This window comes from Cylas formicarius, unplaced genomic scaffold, assembly GCF_029955315.1.
Source record: "Cylas formicarius isolate icCylForm1 unplaced genomic scaffold, icCylForm1.1 PGA_scaffold_3__17_contigs__length_32017465, whole genome shotgun sequence".
In the NCBI taxonomy this organism is placed as follows: Eukaryota; Metazoa; Arthropoda; class Insecta; order Coleoptera; family Brentidae; genus Cylas; species Cylas formicarius.
The window spans coordinates 31,748,613-31,767,017 of record NW_026844326.1 but is presented as its reverse complement, the minus strand read 5'-3'; the positions used below and the strand labels follow the sequence as shown (position 1 = coordinate 31,767,017).

General features: G+C 38.5%; 2 protein-coding genes across 2 annotated transcripts; one reads left to right on the top strand and one right to left on the bottom strand.

Annotated features, from left to right (window-relative positions):
* Positions 1-2,530: 2,530 nt before the first annotated feature.
* On the bottom strand, positions 2,531-17,795 carry LOC132700178 (pH-sensitive chloride channel 2-like). Its single transcript, XM_060667347.1, has 8 exons — positions 17,671-17,795; positions 11,814-12,147; positions 10,797-10,945; positions 9,937-10,100; positions 7,176-7,325; positions 3,996-4,151; positions 2,885-3,240; positions 2,531-2,827 (listed from the first exon to the last, which is right to left on the bottom strand). The coding sequence occupies exons 1-8, from the start codon at positions 17,736-17,738 to the stop codon at positions 2,582-2,584; spliced, it is 1,623 nt and encodes a 540-aa protein (XP_060523330.1). The 5' UTR covers positions 17,739-17,795; the 3' UTR covers positions 2,531-2,581.
* On the top strand, positions 4,237-6,299 carry LOC132700183 (uncharacterized). The gene is made up of 3 exons (XM_060667352.1): positions 4,237-4,964; positions 5,028-5,066; positions 5,942-6,299. The coding sequence occupies exons 1-3, from the start codon at positions 4,850-4,852 to the stop codon at positions 6,232-6,234; spliced, it is 447 nt and encodes a 148-aa protein (XP_060523335.1). The 5' UTR covers positions 4,237-4,849; the 3' UTR covers positions 6,235-6,299.
* Positions 17,796-18,405: the final 610 nt, after the last annotated feature.

Below are 18,405 nucleotides of genomic sequence, written 5' to 3'. Positions count from 1 at the left end.
TATAGTATACTGACCGGCCCTCTTCAACAAAGATCAGGGAAGACTACAGAGGCCGCAAAATGATTGCCTAAGGTTTTGTTATAATATCAGGAAATTTCCAACGCAACAGCCAAAGTATCTTTTTCAACAGCAGTCAAGGTATCTGAGATCCACCAGCGCACCACTCGTCATAATTATCTGTACACTGTCCGTCTGCCCTCTATCAGTGTTCTTTCAGCTATAACATCACTAAATGGTTCAACTCCATTCCAGATGACTTTAAGTAGCTGCTTGATCGCTTCCGGCTATAGAAAGCGTCTTGAAACTAATCTACTGTCCAATTAATACGAGGTCTACCTTTGATATTTCAGGATTTGTAATAAATAATTGGAAGCTACCAACAAATATGACTTATGATATTGTTTCTCAAAATATTCACCAATACACCTTTGCATTCTTCTACCTCCACCTCCGAAACATGCTTATTAATCGCATCAATCGCTTCTTCTTTTGTCAAAAATCGTGGCCCACATAATTCATGGGAAAAAAATCAGGACCATATGGTGGATGGCTCTTCAAATCACGTGTCACGATACCATAACGTTGTCTTATAGGGTTTTGTACCTAAAAACACCCAGCTCTAAGGAAACTCAGTACCCCGATCCGGGGAAAATTGTAGAAAATGTACCTCTCCATTTCGTTGTAATTTATTAACTCCACAAGCCTATCATCTTTATTTTCCCCTTAAGTAGTTTTCGATCCCTACAATAGTCAAGTGGTAAGTATGCTGCCTTTCTCCGACCTTTCGCCCTCATTAGTTAATATTCTCAAATTACAATATTCATGGATATTATGATACTCCTCAAAAATTCTCGTTTTCATTTTTTTAAAATACCTACGTTGCTTCGAAAAGTTTAAACTTTTTGCTGAAGATTAAGGTCAATCAGGTCTGTAAATAAAAATTATAAAGTCCTCTCCAGGTCCCACCATTTAATTGTAAATAATAATTAATATAATTTTTTAAAAATTGCAGTCTATTTACTTCAGCCGTCGGATGATGTAGATTATGGATGGTCAGTAGCTTCCCGGTTTTTCGATCTATACTTGTTATTTCCTCCTCTCTCCAGTCTAAAATGCCATAACTGTATGTGAGGACTGGTTGTGCGAGCGCTGTAATGACCATGAATTTGTTTTTCCCTGTAAGATGGCTTCTTAGGATGTTTCTGACCCTGCTGTAGTTTCCTTCATTTTTATACCTTCCTCACCAGTATTTTCCAATATTCCGAGGTATCTGTACATTTGTGTTTTGTTCCAGATTTGCGATTTCGGTTTCTTTATCAATGTTCATATTTTGAGTTTTTACTGCAAACCAAATCGCTTTGACAGTCACAAAAAGGTCTTCTAGTGCTTTGTCATTGTTTGCATATAATTTTAGGTCAATGTAAAAAAAGCGGTTAACCGGCCGTCTTTTCTCGTCACGTACGTATCCTCTATTGGTACTGTTCAATTCATTTGACAGCGGGAAAAGCGCACTGCAGAAAATGAGAGGTGATGTGAGTCTCCAGATATCGATTGTCCCTGCATTCATGATTGTTCCCTTCGCGTTGATTGTTAGGTGTGTTTTCCATCTAGTCATTGCGATTTTCAACATGTTTATAACTATCGGGTTTGTTTTGTATAGTTGGAGAGCCTTTAGAAGCCATCTATCAAAGGCCCTTTGATGGTCTATCCAGCTCATGCTCAAGTTTTTCTTCTTTCGTGCTACGAATAAGTTTATCTTGTGAACCGAGGATGGCTCGGTTGGTAAGGCGTTGACCTGCCAACTCGAGCATGCCGGAGGTTGTGGGTTCGATTCCCACCGGCAGCCTTGGGTGTTATTTTATTTGTCCGGACTTTTTCCAGTAAATACTAATGTGCTGGCAAATTGCCTAAAAGCAGCGCCAAAAAAAAACTTAAAAGTGCTTTTTCGTGGCTTTGGGGCGGGGACGGTACGGGCGAGAAAGCATTGGATTTCTATCTACTGCTACGAATAACTATATATTGGGAACCGAGGATGGCTCGGTTGGTAAGGCGTTGACCTGCCAACTCGAGCATGCCGGAGGTTGTGGGTTCGATTCCCACCGGCAGCCTTGGGTGTTATTTTATTTGTCCGGACTTTTTCGAGTAAATACTAATGTGCTGGCAAATTGCCTAAGAGCAGGGCCAAAAACAAAACTTAAAAGCGCTTTTTCGTGGCTTTGGGGCGGGGACGGTACGGGCGAGAAAACATTCGATTTCTATCTACTGCTACGAATAACTATATATTGGGAACCGAGGATGGCTCGGTTGGTAAGGCGTTGACCTGCCAACTCGAGCATGCCGGAGGTTGTGGGTTCGATTCCCACCGGCGGCAGCCTTGGGTGTTATTTTATTTGTCCGGATTTTTCGAGTAAAATCTATTGTGCTGGCAAATTGTATAAGAGCAGCGCCAGAAAAGAAAAACAAAAATTTAAAGCAAAGTGCTTTTTCATTGGGGGCGGCGACGGTACGGGCGAGAAAACAAACGATACGAAACGGTACAAAAACGGTTTAATCACTATCAGATCGATGTCGAGCGTGTTCGTCACAATGCGTACACGAACGACCAGTAAAACAGATTGAACAGCGCGAAGGTGACCGGGAAAAATATCCTCGACCTGCGGTCGATCCAATTGGCCACCTCCTGCGGGGTCATCGTGGTCCAAGCGTGCCCCGGTGCTTCCTGCTGCCGCTCAGGAATCTCGGGCACCGGTATCGTGGTCACCGTCTCTTCCGAGTCGATCAGATCGTCGCGGCTGTTGCGGTTCCTCGCGTGCATCGACGAGAAATCCTGCAACACGCCCGCCGTTCCCCCTCTCTCTTCACAAGTCGCGAAAAATCGACTCACGTGCACGGTGAGGTAATTGTTGTGCGCGTACTGCCTGTCCGGCTCCGGACCCTCGAGGCTCGAGCACGACCTGGCCTTGTAAATGCTGTTGGCCGATCCGCACCTGCGCAGCTGTTTCCTCGCGAGGCTGGGCGTGACCGCGCCCCGCAGGATATACTTGCCGCTCGGTTTTTTTACCTCCACGTGTTTGCGCCTGCGCCAGATGACGTTGACGAAGGCGAACTCGGCGAGCGAGCAGAAGATGAAGACGGAGCAGCCGAGGAACCAGATCTCCGACGCCTTTACGTACGACACCTTGGGCAGATTTTTGGTGACGCCGCCGTTGAGAGTGATGAGCGAGAGCATTGTCGACGTCCCTGTCCGATTTAGCGCGGGTTAGATGTGACTGGTTACAACCGTGGCTATAAGATTGCGAACATTTTCAAGTGCAATGACTCGATTGGAACCAGGAGATAGGGAACGACAAGGGAAGTATGTGTACTGTGCGTTTATCTGGATAACGTTTTAATTGGCTGTAACTTTTTCGTTTTCGGAGATACCAAGTTAAACAAAAAAAAAATGGAATGTGGGGATTTGTAGGGCCGTTATCTAAGAGAAGTAATATTTTCCTCCCCTTTAATTCTGTATCTCCTCTTCAAAAATTTACGACGTCATCCATGCAGACTTGTTTACCTTGCAAGTCACCGGCAAATGCTTGATGTTCTTAAAACATCGTGGGTTAGTTGATTTTCCAATTACGACTAGCTTTCTATTTCCAAGGCTGGCAAAGAAATTTACAGAAAACGGTAACGTATTAAATGCTAAAAAGATAAGTTTTAAAAGAATATAAATATATAATATAATTAAAAACTAATTGCAAAACAATGTCAAAGGAGGATGCAGTTTTGTTTGGATTTTTTAAATAGACATAATGAGGATAATAATTTTGTGAAAAACATTTTATGGAGTGATAAAAGTTAGTTCATTATAAGAAAGGGTTATAATAGGCAAGATACGCGATATTGGTCTTAAAATAATCCTAGACAAATACACGAAATAAACACCCAGGGGTAGCATTTTTATATTTTGATTTTTTTAGAATACTGTCAAATTTTTACGATCGTTGTCTTACCGATTACGGCACGGGGAGCGGACGCGTCCGCCTGCAGCCAGAAACCGACCCACGAAGTGACGACCAGGAACATAGAGGGCAGGAAGAAGTCCATCACGTAATAGCCGACCTCCCTACGCAGCTTGAATTGGAATATGAGGCAGCTGTAGTTGCCGGCTGAAAAAAAAAAGTTAATTCCACAGTCCGTATTAATTAGATGCGTCCAGTGATACCAATTTTATTGGCTACCATTTTAGATCATTTTAACGCAAGCATTGTTGGACGCATTTTTTTTAAGCCGCCCTGCAAAAATTTTTGTTCCATGTGTGCAGCCCGAGGAATAGCTCAAAAAAAAAAACTTTAAAACACAATCGAAAGGGAGTTCCCATGAAAAGAAAAATTCCAGTCAATCAAAATAATTATCCCGGTTAAAAGGTTAAAAATGTGAAGCGCAGGACTGCCGGAAATCTGGAATTTTTTAACGGTCACTATACACATAATTATATTTTTATGAATTCAATTTATTAATTTAACCTAATAACGCGTCAACAAAATGTTTTGCTAATATTTCGTCAAACATTACCCATAAAGTAAGAAATAATTGCTTTTTACCAACAGCGATATGATCATTTTTTATGTGGTCGAGTTGCCATGGCTGTTGGTCCCAATAAAAGCGAGAAGAAGAAGACCTTATGTGGTTACCATAGCATGCATATCGAGTAAGAATCAAGTTATGGTCCCTTTACTCTGTGGTTTCACGTTGTCGAGTAATGAGAATACTTAACTTTTCGTTTAGGTTTCGAGGTTAGGAAACCCGACCTACGAACGTGTTTGTTTTGTTATTTGCACGTCCGGCGCTTAATTTGACAGTTGACATGCCCAAGATGGCGGGTAAGTTGCGTCACGCGAGGAAGAAATCGGTTTTCTTCGCATCTGATCCCAAATTGGAGCGACTCGTCCACAACGCCTGGCTGGAGGCGTCTTTGGACGGTAAATTTGCGAATAGTTTTCCTGACAACACGAACCGACAACGAAAATAACCTATATTTGTAGCCCCCCAGAGAGTCAACCCGGTACCCGGCTACACCCAAGGTAACATACGCCTCTGGCCAACCAAACTTCTACAACGAGGCAGCCAAACGTAGATTGTAAACAATCGATGAGTCATCACGATTTAGAGAATAATTTGTTTCTGTTTATTTCTTATTAGTAACGTCATCTATGCACCACTGTGTTAATCATTAACGTAATTTTCTAATTTTGATCATACTCAGAACCATAAAAATAATATGTTTTGGTTTACCTACAGACCCTGTAACCCCTAAATGACCTCTATTAGAATCTAGGAATAAAGTGATCGTTTTCATGATGGATGAAATTCACATTAAAGCATATACGGACTAGAAATCTGGAAATATTGTGGGTGGAAAGTCTGCACATGGGTTTATAATAAAGGTAAAGAGGTAGTCCATATTTTACCAGTGAAGACCATAAAAGCCGAATATCTCTAAATCATTATTAAGAAGGTTATTTTGGGTTAAGAAAATATATTTGATCATACCCATATCCATAAAAACAATTTTTTAAAATATGTAACCTCTAAATGACCTCTATTATCAAGGGAAATTCACACGCTTCAACCTCTGGACATGTCTTTATGATAAATAGAATTGTTTCTACATATAAAGAGGTAGTTCCTATTTTACGAGTTAAGATGGTAACATCATGATCTGAAGTAGTTTTATATTATTCAATTTGAATAAAATAATTTTGACATCAAAAATAAATCACAACAATGTTCATTCATTCATTGAAAAAAAAAATTGAAATACCTATTGCACCACCTTTTTTTTTATTATATTTTCAACATTGTTTTATCCTCTCTTTCACCTATATCATATAGATTCTCAAATGTGATGACTCATACTTCCGCGTTTCGCAGCCTTGTGACGTAGGAGCTGTTGCAGGATTGCGGAGGATGTGCGTGATCTTGCACGTGGTGATACCGCTGGTCAAAGTACTGCTAGGGGTTCTGTATATAAACGAGTGCCCGACCAACGCTTGGCTACCGGTGTACAACATCGTTGGGGGTGCCGAAAAACAATTTCCCTACTATTCGAAAGTTATAATCCGGGTCACGTTTCCAGGTTGCTTGCAGTTTTTGTTCCTCGCGCTGCTTATATTCCGCGGAATACGCAAGTTTTGGGTTTTAGCGCTGATCGGAGCCGCCATGACGATCTGGTTGTTTGTTGGTGAGTAACTCACAACATACCACCTTTTTTTTTTAAGAAGCTTCCACAGGCTACTGCGTCTGTGGTTATGAGGAGTGCCACCCCCTGTTGAAATTTATAACTAGAAAGGAAACAAGTTTTTTTCAAATTTTCAAATAAAACTAAAGTTGCGCTTAGATGAGAGCTTACTAAAAGGCAGTGCATGGAAGATTTAGAAGAAGCTGCTGAGAATAGGTCGAAGGGGAATTTTTGGGAGTCCGTAAAGAGGGGGAATTTTAAGCGTCATGAAGATTGAAAGATTTTTTCACGTACTCGGGCTGAGATAGTTGCATAGTTGATTCTAGCAATGTTAACAGATCTATAGATTTTTTTATAGAGTATTCCGTATTCTACTTTGGGTCAAATATTTTAAATCTACAAACTTTGCATCCCGCTTGCTTGCAGCAATTATTTTTGCACAAAAAAATAGCTCATTCCACGTATACGATGATCATGCAATTGTTTCGCAGCAGAGCGAGTATAGATCTTCAATAGAGCAAACACTGTTTGGTGTGAAACTGTGTTTTTACTGTTTTTTACCTGTTTTTTTTTTGTTTTTACATTAATAAATAAATAAAATTGTGGAAAATCTATTTTGGGAAATCTCTCCGATAAAAAATATATCAAAATCTAACCGTAAACAAGTTTTTTTGAAAAATTTGGAGAAACTACGATCCCAGCCAGTAGCGTAGAATATCTACTGTCAACGATACGCTCGTTTTTTTTTTTTTTTTTAAATCGGCAGCGTCCGTGAACATCTTCGTTGAATGGCAGCCAGACTTTTTTCGCGGCGGTTGGCGCTACTGTAACTACTACTTCTTCATGGCGACGTTCGTCGCGGCGGGCGTCGACTATCTCCTACTCGCCGGCATACTTTTCTACACGTGTTTCCATTTCGCGTTTTACACGGAGAAAAACGAGCGTCACTTACCCAAACCGCCGGTGGAAAACGAAGCCGGCATCACGACGTCGCGCGTCCAGTAACTGTCCAGAACGAATTCGGTGAGGTGGAGGTTGCGGGCGATCTCGACCGGGTGCACCGACGTCCACCCGAGCTTTAAATTCGATGCGTCGTACGACCCTAAAGGAGCGGGGGCGGGGGAAGTAAATAAATCGTCCGACTGCATCGGGCTTCGAACGGAGAAAACGAACCCACAGCAAAGAAACGACGCGTTCATAAAATAAAATTAATTGCTGTTTGGAAGTAGGCTATTTTCCCACAATCAGCATTCTTCCAACCTTATCTAAAGTCAATCTGGATTTCTTAAAGGTTTTAGTAGTATTAGTCTACTTTTACACATCATTAGATTACTCTAAAGCCTTTGATCGGCTTGATCATAAACTTATCTGCGCCAAATTGAGTTACTACGGCTTCGACCCGATTTTTTTAAATCTACTTAGCTAACAGATAACAGACAGGTACCCTTGACGATGTAAGTTCTGAATTTCTCCCCTGTTTCATGAGGTGTACCGCAAGGTTCTGTCCTTGGACCTATATTACTCTTAATTTGTATTTCTGATATTTATACATCCGTCGAATATTTGAATTTGCAGTCATTCGCTGATGACACTCAACTATTTTCGATCCTAAATTATTTCATATTGCGTCAATTTATATTAATTTGGATTTGCATAACTATTTTCTATATTCTTCTGGGCATAATCCTCAACTTCATGCTAAAAAATGCAGTGTAATGTTTTTTTCTGCTAAACCTAACATTAAACAAGTATCCCAAATGTAATAAAAACCGCGGTGTTATATTTGATTGCAGACTTAGATTCGTGGAATATGTACCTTTGTTGGTGAAAAAGTCTTATTTGGCTTTGCGCTATTTATACAGGCATAGAACTGTCCTTAATTTCAGTTCACGGAAACTTTTAGCTCAATCACTTGTCCTTTCGATTATGAATTATGGTTTAGTCCTCTATTACCCATGTCTTGATAGTATGATTAAATATAGATTGCATAAAATTCAAAAAAAAGATGTTGCAGATTTATTTTCGGATTGCGTAAATTTGATAGGATTTCCCACCAAATCCAGGAACCTAACTTAACCTAACCAAATTATTAGCACATCCAATCAGTGGCTTTAAGGCACCCCTACAGACTCTCACTGTCACGATATCGTTCATCTTTGTTCCGCAGATAATTTTCTTATAACGCTGTTGTAATATTTAATCACATTCAATTAAATTCTTTAAAAAATATTTCAAGTCGAAACTGCTCACTTCTCAAATAATTTGATTTTCAATGTTATTCTTTTTATTTTTACTTTTAACAACTTTCTATTGATCCATATTACTATTGTATTTATCTATTATACTATATTTAATTTATCCTATTTAGTTTAAAATTTAAACATTTAAGGAGATTAAGGGGAGTAGCTTTTGCTAGACTTCGCCTCTCCTCTACCGCATATTTGTATATAACAAAATACAACAATAAAGGCAATTTATCATTGATTGAAGCCATATTTTTCGGTTATCGCACCACATCTCGCACGTCTTCTGGTTTGGGATTTTTTTCGATCGGACTTTCCGTTTTCGAGAAAATTTTTTTTTTCGGTGGTGCGAATTTTTTTTTTTAATTTTTCAAAATTTCTTCATGTCCCATATGGGTGTGGAACTCTAAATTCTTGCCCAATTTCAACTCGATAGCTCTAAATTTCGGACACTTTCCGCGTTTCCTAGCAAAAACCCGACAAAATGACCGCCGACGTGTGATCGATTCGATATTTTGCGTCTACGGAGGAAGATTTGAAGCTCCTAGTTTCGATGGTTCGAAAGTTATCCGGCTTCGAACACTTCTCGAAGCTCCGTCACAGGATACAGAGAACAGACGTCTTCTTTTTTTCTACGCCGAATTGATTTGTACCGACTAGTAATTTGGTTTTTGTTGCATTTCATGTAGAAAAGTTTTTAAATATGGCTGGACATGCAGAAATATTTTAGAATGGCGAAAATTTGTTTAAGGTATGAGGAAAACCTACATATAGGCATGGTAAATGTAGATTCTTTTTTAATCTGCCAGTTAGAAGTAATTTTGCATTAACTTTTCCGAGCACCCTGCATAGAAATTAGAAACATAATTTTTCCACCAAAAACTAATCGCACAGAAAAAGTATACTATTTCTCTGTTCTCCGTAACGGACTCTTGGGAAGTTTTTTGAAGCCGGATAACTTTCGAACGGTTGCAAGTACGGCCTTCGAATTTTCCTCCATACTAATGCTAGATGACGCGCAGCGGTTCGCAAAATATCGAACCGATCGGACATCGGCGGCCATGTTGTCGGCCCCATTAGTGGTTTTTGCTCGGAAATGCGCTGCGAATCGAAGTAAGTGTCCGAAATTTAAAGCTGTCGAGTTGAAGTTGGGCGAGAATTGAGAGTTCTACCCGCGGATGGAACCTATCGAAACCGGGCGGGATCGGAAGTCCCGAAGCATTTTTCAAAAAATTTAGAAAAATTTTTTACGCGACCAAAAAAAAAAAAAATTTACCTCCGATTTCAAAAATTGTTTGAGTCAAAAATATACAAGGTGTCCCAGTTCGTTGCAAAAAAAAAAACAAAAATCGGTATTTTTCGGTTGAACGCAAAGAAATTATTTCTCTGGCCCCCTGAACATCAAAGGTGCCGGGAAATACTGTCGCTTCTACATTGGGTTCGTTTTCCTCCGGTGCCAAAGTCACTTACAACTGACCCAGTTGATTTCGCACGTCTGATAGTCGAACGGGAACTTTTGCAGGTTCATCCAGCAGTAGAAGGTTACGGACATTCGGTAGGAGTACGTCACCCTACCGGAAGGCGTGATCTGGACGAACACGTCTTTGCCGTCGAGTCCCATCAGCGCTGACGATCTGGAACGATTTAATTTTATGCTTCGATGGAATACAATTACGTCCCAGTGCGAATGACATTATTTTTCTGTTCTCTGTGACGGACCCTTCGCGGTATATTGCAAGTCGGACGTTTTCGGTCAAGCGTCGAAGAAATTCCAAATTTTTGGTCAGTTTCTGTGGGAGTCCCACTGAAGTTTTGGGTCAATATAGACACCAAGAAATCCGATATTTATTTTATTAAAATTAACTTGACCGTACTTAAATTTCGCATGGAAAAAATCACTCTCTCTGTTTTATCATTGGATTTATTTGCACTAAGCCAGTGTTTACTTATTACGATAGGTCCAGTGAGTGGTACATTTTTAAGATGTTGCTGTTGGAACCACTGCAACATTGCCCGATCCAAATCTTCAAATTTTGGCTTTCTTAGTTTTTTACTTTTTTACCTGATGCGCTCTTTTTTCTTTCGGTATAGACAGTAAGAAATTCTTTATATAGAGTGGATTAATAATACATAGCTTAGTATGTAATAGTACTAAGCTCCTTACGTGTGTCAAACTTCTCGTTTCTGGCACCTGCGTTGCTTCGAAGCGCAGTTCGAAAAACAGCTGAAAATCGCGGAAAAAAAGAAAAGGGACCAACCGTTCAAAAGTTATGACCTTAAAAGTTGGAGAATGGAGGACGGACGGTCTAAAAAAAAAGCAATAGAGGTACCTCTCGTTCTTGACGGTCAAGTGCGGAACCCAAATCTGGTTCCTGAGTGGTTCCTCGCCCTGTATGTTGCCGCGCGCCGGCGATATCGTGTCGTATTGAAGCCGGTTGTCCCGATAACTCAGCTGGACGAGTATAAAAGCGGTCATTTGCTGCGAAAAAAAAACAAGATGTTATGATTTTGATGATTTTGGCAATGTCTTACAAGACCGGAAAAATTCTTGAACCAGAAGACGCAGAGGAAAGGACTCCATAAACATTTATTTATGAAAATTTTTCCAAAATATACAGGGTGCGCCGCAAATTCAAAAAAAACTGAAAAATGGGTCCTATTATGAAAAGGCTATGATTCAGATCTCTTTTTCTTTTATATTGCGATATAGCCCGCATAGATAGCAAAAACTTTTTTATTTAAGGTTTTCACCTATTGTACAGGGTGTTCCCGATATTCCGAGCTAAATGAGGAATGCGTTAAGTGTCCTAAATTTGCAGATATCAACTTCAAATTTAGCAGATAAGTAAGAACTGGTGAAATAGGGTGAGGCTGAACCGCTTATTTATTATTTATTTATTTGCTTATTCATTTTCTTTTAGTCGTCTATTTTTTTTTCTTTTTTTTTATCCCCCATTGATTTGTTTAAAATTGTCAAATTGTGAATCTCGGGTGGACTTAAGGGCCTCATTTATATTTGTTAGTTTTTTTTTCTTGTTAATTCTCAATATATTACTACATTGTATCGGTGATTCGAAAACGACTCTCTCAGATATCGCTAACGTCAGTAAACAATAATTAAAATAACAAAATGAGTTTGGCAATAAATGACAAAATAGAGGAGGTGTGTTAAATTATGATTTTGTATCTTAGAGTTAAGCTGGCAATGTCTATTTTGTATTCTGTGGTTATGGTCTGTGTTTTACTGACCAAAGAAAAGGGAACAACGTACAATAGAACTGTGGTGCGAGCGGTTTTTCTCCAACCACGTTTATTAGTGGACACGTAATACGGCAATATGCCCATACCTGGGCGTCGGAGGACTCCACGTGGATGAGGTCCATCTGCATTTCGACCTGAAGCGGTTCGGAAGTCACCGGCTTGATGAGCCTGTCGTAGCGACAGCTATCGGTAAGCTTCGACGTAAACTCCTCCTGGGTCAGGTGGTCGAGGTGACCCATGAGCGGGAGGGGGAGACAATTGACGTCCACCGGTCTCTGGGTGGTGGACGGCGGCGCCTGCGTCGTGACGTTCGACGTTGCGACGCTAGCGGTTTCTGCGGTAGTCGGTGGCAGAGCAGTTGTGGACGTCGTGACATTGACCAAGGTCTCCGTGATGACGTCCGTCTGATTCGTCGCGGCTCTGGAACCAGACGCAGGGTTGCCAACATTCGGTTATTGAAAAACAAAGGACGCGAGTTGGGAAAATGTTTTTTCGTGAAAAAACCAAGAAATAACCACGTACTAAAAATAATAAAACATTGGGCCAAATGATCTAAAATTGTATGCAAAGGTATTTTTCCTGCTTTTTGGTATCGGGCAGTAAAGCGCTACATTTTATCTTGGGGCAATATACTGTGAGTATCCATAAAAGATGCATGAATATTCGAAATATATTTCTGTAATACGTGCGTTCAATTTATCTTGATAACATTTTAATTGGCTGTAACTTTTTGTTTTTTTTTCCAAGTGACGTTTAAATTTCGCAAAATTCAAAAACTAAGTGCAAGATAAGTGCAAAGGAGGATGCGGTTTTGTTTGGATTTTTTAAATTGGCATAAAGAGAAAAATATTTTTTTGAAAACATTTTAGCTACTGATAAAAGTTCGTTCACTACAAGAAAGGGTTGTAATAGACAAAATATGCGATATTGGACTTTAAATGATCCTAGACAAATACAGCCAATTAAAATGGTATCAAGATAAATTGAACGCAAAGGTTATTAGAAAATGGTAAATACGAATGTTGTAAAGATTTAATGCACGATTTGAAATTATTTTAAGGTATCAAAAAAGAGTAACTAATAAAACATAAATTAGATTATTAAATATAAATGTAATTAAATGTAGATCACTCATAATTGATAATGATGTAAAAGATTGTATTTGAATTAGATGCTACAGAGTCTTCAAAATATGTATTATTATTTTTTCTGAAAAATATTACAAAAACCTACGACTTTCATTAAACATGTCATATATATATATATATATATATATATATATATATATATATATATATATATATATATATATATATATATATATATATATATATATATATATATATATATATATATATATATATATATATATATATATATATTTGGAATACTTTGCAATTTACTTAAGTTTTACAATATATACAATACAATACAATATGATCGGAGATAATTTTTACTTTAAGAGAAATTGGGGCGTACCATCAACGTCTGCCAAAATAGACAGGTGAAATTCGAATATTGATGCTGTTTTACTATCCTTTATTTCATATAACGCGTAAAAATAGTATTTCTATGGTCGTTATATTTAACTGAGTACAGTCAGAAGCGCATTTTCCAAGTTTTTAGAAACAGTCTTTCTCTCTATGAAATATTTTGGCACATAGGGCAACGCCCGTTCCGAAATAATTAAAATTTTTATGAGTTTTGCAGCAATAAACGTACGCGTCATCGAAAAAGAACGTACAAAAACTAAAATTGTTGAATTTGGAAAAATTAGGTTATAAGCCGTCGTTTTGACGGGCCGCGTAGGCGACAATTAATAACCCATTGTTTTCTCGTCATAATCGTAAAACGTATTTCGACGTGTCAATTAATATATTCACGCCCGCTGCCGACAATCGATTGAACAATCACGCAACACAATGCAGCTAAATAGTTAGGTCCACAAACGACGTGGACTCTAATAACGGCCTAAACAAACGATTTACGAGTGCAGTTTTTCACCAAATGTATGTTATGTATAAATTGCAGCTAGAAATTTTAAAATATCGCGCTCTCAATGGACGTGTCCTACAAAAGCAAAAGAAGAAGAAGACTCCCTGTCGTACGAGTGACATTTCCAAACTAGATCTAAGGGTGGGCGAGCGCCCATACTGGACTTGCCCACTAAAGCCAAAGTAATGCGGTGAAATATCTTGTTTTGTGATTTATTTTCGTGATTCGTGTATTGATTTCGTGGAATATACTGAGAACTGCTTTCCGAGAAGCCACAAAAGTGTATTATTTAAATCCCAGCAGGCGAGATAAGGAACGCGGGCGCTCGTAAAGTGCCAGCGGATTTTTTAAAGTCTAAAATTAACTGCCAGCCAGGTACGTCGCGAACGCAAATTTGCTAAAACAATTGCCTCTCGTTTAACGACCTTAATAACAGCGAATGTTGATTGTGCGGCTGCAATTAACACCCACGGCAAACACCTTGCCGAACGCGGTCGACCGATAATCAAATTATAAAGCGTATCAATATTTGAAAAGCGTAAAATTTCGAGGCGAAACTGCGCCGTCGCCTTCGAGATCCCGTTGCGTCTCAGCGAGCTTCGAATGTCGAGCCCCCGTCTTAAGATTGACGCGCGGCACTGCCCGCCTACTGCGATGGAAGCAGATTCGAAAAGGGTATAAAGAAAACTTCGCATGCGGTTTTTCTCAATGACGTATCGCGACGAATTAATTGCGGTGCCGTAAATCATTAATCTCGACTTGATCCCGTACGCGTGTGACTAATTTACGACGAACGCGCTATTAAACAACCCGGCGCGCGTTAAAGTAAATACGTATTAAATCACGTCGCGGCTGCAACCGTAAAACGCCGTGCGTGCCGCCAGGTGGCGTGGTCCCGAGTGGGCGAAAATTTGTGGGAATCAAGTCGCTCGAGGTTTTACAGCGACAATCTCTGCACAAATTCACGAAGTTCTAATTTTCCTCAATTTTTGCGACAGTAATATCAACTACGTAAAATGAATCAAAAAGAAAGGCTATATTATTGTAAACGCGTACCTCTTGCAATTTGTTTTTCCCTTGTTGATTTTAAATAATAACACGAATTGTGTCCAGGATGTGGCGAGTTTGCGTAATTTTGCGTCGTAACTGGGCTGGTACAGATGGAGTTATAAACCTTTTTTATGGTGTTTTGAAAATCTTATGCTACGGGAGAAACCAAATCTAGTGAGAGCAAGTGACTACAATCTACATCTAGATTTACGTGAAAACTGTGAAGACATGTCTGACGGCACTGTTGATGAGCTTAACGGGGGAGAATTTGACTTCGACAGTCTCTGAAATAAGTTCACTTGTGAGTTTCTCCGACCACTGGGGTTTCACACATCTCTGGCAAATATATATATATATATATATATATATATATATATATATATATATATATATATATATATATATATATATATATATATATATATATATATATATATATATATATATATATATATATATATATATATATATATATATATATATATATATATATATGTAATATAATTTTATACAAAAGAATTATCTCCTTTTCATTTTGAAATAAAACTTATTCAAGAAATCATTTTTTGTTTTTTTGTGGTTGTCGATTATGTCTATAATGTTGGTCTATTTAGTCGAGGACAACTCCCGACTGGCTTAACACTGAAATAAGTTCTTCCCATTCGAGTCAAAATATTTAAACTTCTTACAAGCTAAAATGTATGTGATAATTTTTTAAATATTGATGTTTTTACGTCAAGGAAGAGGCGAGTTCATTTCCCAAGACATCCGACATAGATCAAAGCCAAGCGCAATAAAAATTCATACCTTCAGAACTTTTATTTTATCCAAGCTCCCTTTTGACATCCTCAAAAACTGTTTAAACTGTCAATTGTCGTTTTTAAACTCCCGTTTGACCGATTTTAAGTCTCCTTTATTTTTCTCTTGTAACCAAGGCCCGACCCGCCGCCTTCTTTCCATGTAAGGTAGTGAAAAATTATTAGCAACCCGGAAAGCAGCTATGCAGCACTTCTATTTTTAATTTTTTTACTTTTTTATAGAACAGACTGGGACTTAAACGCATCGATTTAATAAACACCAATTCGAAACAAAAATAAACATAACCTCAAAATATTATATGTTGGCAGAACTGTTAAATGACATTTTCAGACGTCAAATAAATAAATTAAGTTAAACAAGTATGTTTAATCGACAGCCTCACAAAGAAATTTATCAAGTACTTCATGAATTTATTGTCGATGTGAAACAAGTGTTAAAAATCCCGCCCGGGCGGTTTTTCCGCCGCCGTTCTTCGCGATTTCGTCGCACTCGAGTTAGCGGTCGTTTATGCATATTAATAAGTCATAAGATGTTTTCGTTATGAGACGGCGAGCTCAGATAACATTAATACTTGTGCGGAATTGTGGTGGAAAAAGTAAAACCATTTTTGTTTATTTTTTTTTAGTTTATGCATGGATTTTCCCAGTTCTAATAACTACCGTTTACCGCGAAATCGAAAATATTTAAGAAATAGTTTCAATATACAGTAGGCTTTGATTATTTGTCACCTACTTATACGTTTTTTTTTCTACTCTCAAAGTCACTCTAAGCTGGCTGAGTTTTGATGTTTGCTAGCTCCGATATATATGTATTTCTGCTGTTTTGCAAAAATGTACCCAAAAAACAGACCAAAATCAAATTCTTCGCGTGATATAGCTGGTCATTCATTAAAATTTGATAATTTACGACACCGTTTCCCAATAACTTTGTCTCGGTTTTAAACTCGGCTCGATTTCTATCCAATAACTTCAACGAATGCATCGTTTCACGCGATTTCGTAACAAAGTTGCATGTTATCTCACCTCGCGACATTAGCAATAACGACGGACCATAAAAAATGTAATTTGCGTGTGGAATATTGGAAAATTCAAAACCCGCGACGCGTCGCATCTAGTTGCCCGTGGGAAACGACAGATAATTTAGTCGGGTAGTCAATTCGGTATGGTTTTGTCGTAAAATTTTTATTGCGTGGTCTGTGAATCTGTCAAGAGTCGATGATGAAAAACATGTAATTACAATAAAATTTAAAGGCGCTTACATATTCCTTTCTATATTTTCCATGTATATTTTCATGTTATGGCATGGGGCAGTTGACAGCGTATGTGTTCCAATAAAAAAAAGTATAGTAGTGTTAAGTCTGGGCAACCGAGAGGCCAATTCGCGTTATTCTCATATATATATATATATATATATATATATATATATATATATATATATATATATATATATATATATATATATATATATATATATATATATATATATATATATATATATATATATATATATATATATATATATATATATATATATATATATATATATATATATATTCTTATATATTTTTTCCTGAAACCCCCATTCTTATAGGAAATCGCGATTCCAAAAGAAGAAGGAGTTATAGTACGACCAAAAATATAGTGCATTTATTGCTTTGACGTAAATATTTTCCAAAAAGTAGAACCGTTTACGAGGTTAGCGCGAAAATTTCCCGGCCTGACATAAATGCAGCTCCAGTATCACGATAAAACTTTGTCTTCATGAAAAAATTGTGTGCCCAAATGAAGTTTTTAAGGGTCATAATGGTCAAAAAACGTTGCCAATCGTCAAATTTATAAGATTTAACTAATGTATTCCAAATATCGTCAAAGTTGTAATACATTTTCTACAGACTTTCCTTCCGTTTTGACATCAAAACTTGTAAAATTAATCAAATATTATAATTTTTTAACAGCGTCGACTTGCGGGAACGAGAAAATTCCTCTTTGTAGTCGTTAAATACACGGTCTCTGATTTAAATAACCGCTAAAAGGAAACAAAAAGATTGTATTGTATTCCGGCCGGGATATAGCGACTTACCCGTTCGGCGAGGCCACGCAGAGCGCGGCCAGAATCGTCGCGACGGACCGCGTCTTGTCGAACAGCATCGTGACGATGGTCGCGAAGAACCCGTTCCGTATGGTTCGCACGGAACCCGCGAGATTTGAAACGCGACTGAGCGGCGGTACGGCTCCCTCTTTCCATTTTTATCCGGTCGATAAGCTCCGGGAACCGCTGCCGGCCCAACGACAAACTCAATCGGGCAAAATAAACACTCGTCTTGTTGATTCTGATTTCTGAAATCGATTAAATATTTGATACCGGTATTAGGTTTTACGGCCCCGCGGATTAAACGTTGACTGATGAGGATGTTTTTCCCCGCCGCCCCGCATGAAACATTTCGAACGATACGTTTAATGGTCGTTTCGCGATTCGCGCCGGCGGCACCATCTAAGAGACGGCACTGGAACCGCCCAACGTGGGAACGGATAATCGATGGCGCTCGCTACGTTCAACCACGGACCACAAATGGCGGCCACTACGGAATACTGTTTTTGATATGCTATTAAAGCATTTATTAATTTTGAAAACGAATTTTTGCAAAACAGCAAATTTTAAGTCAAAAAGATGAAGAAATGACCGTGGTTTTGAATGTCACGTTACTTCAATTGGGCGGATGGCCCGAAATAAATCCTAACAAAAAGCAGCGAGTTTTCGTTTCTTGGGAGTTGCTATTCTGTGAAGATGAACTCTTATTTTCCAGATAGTTTTGCG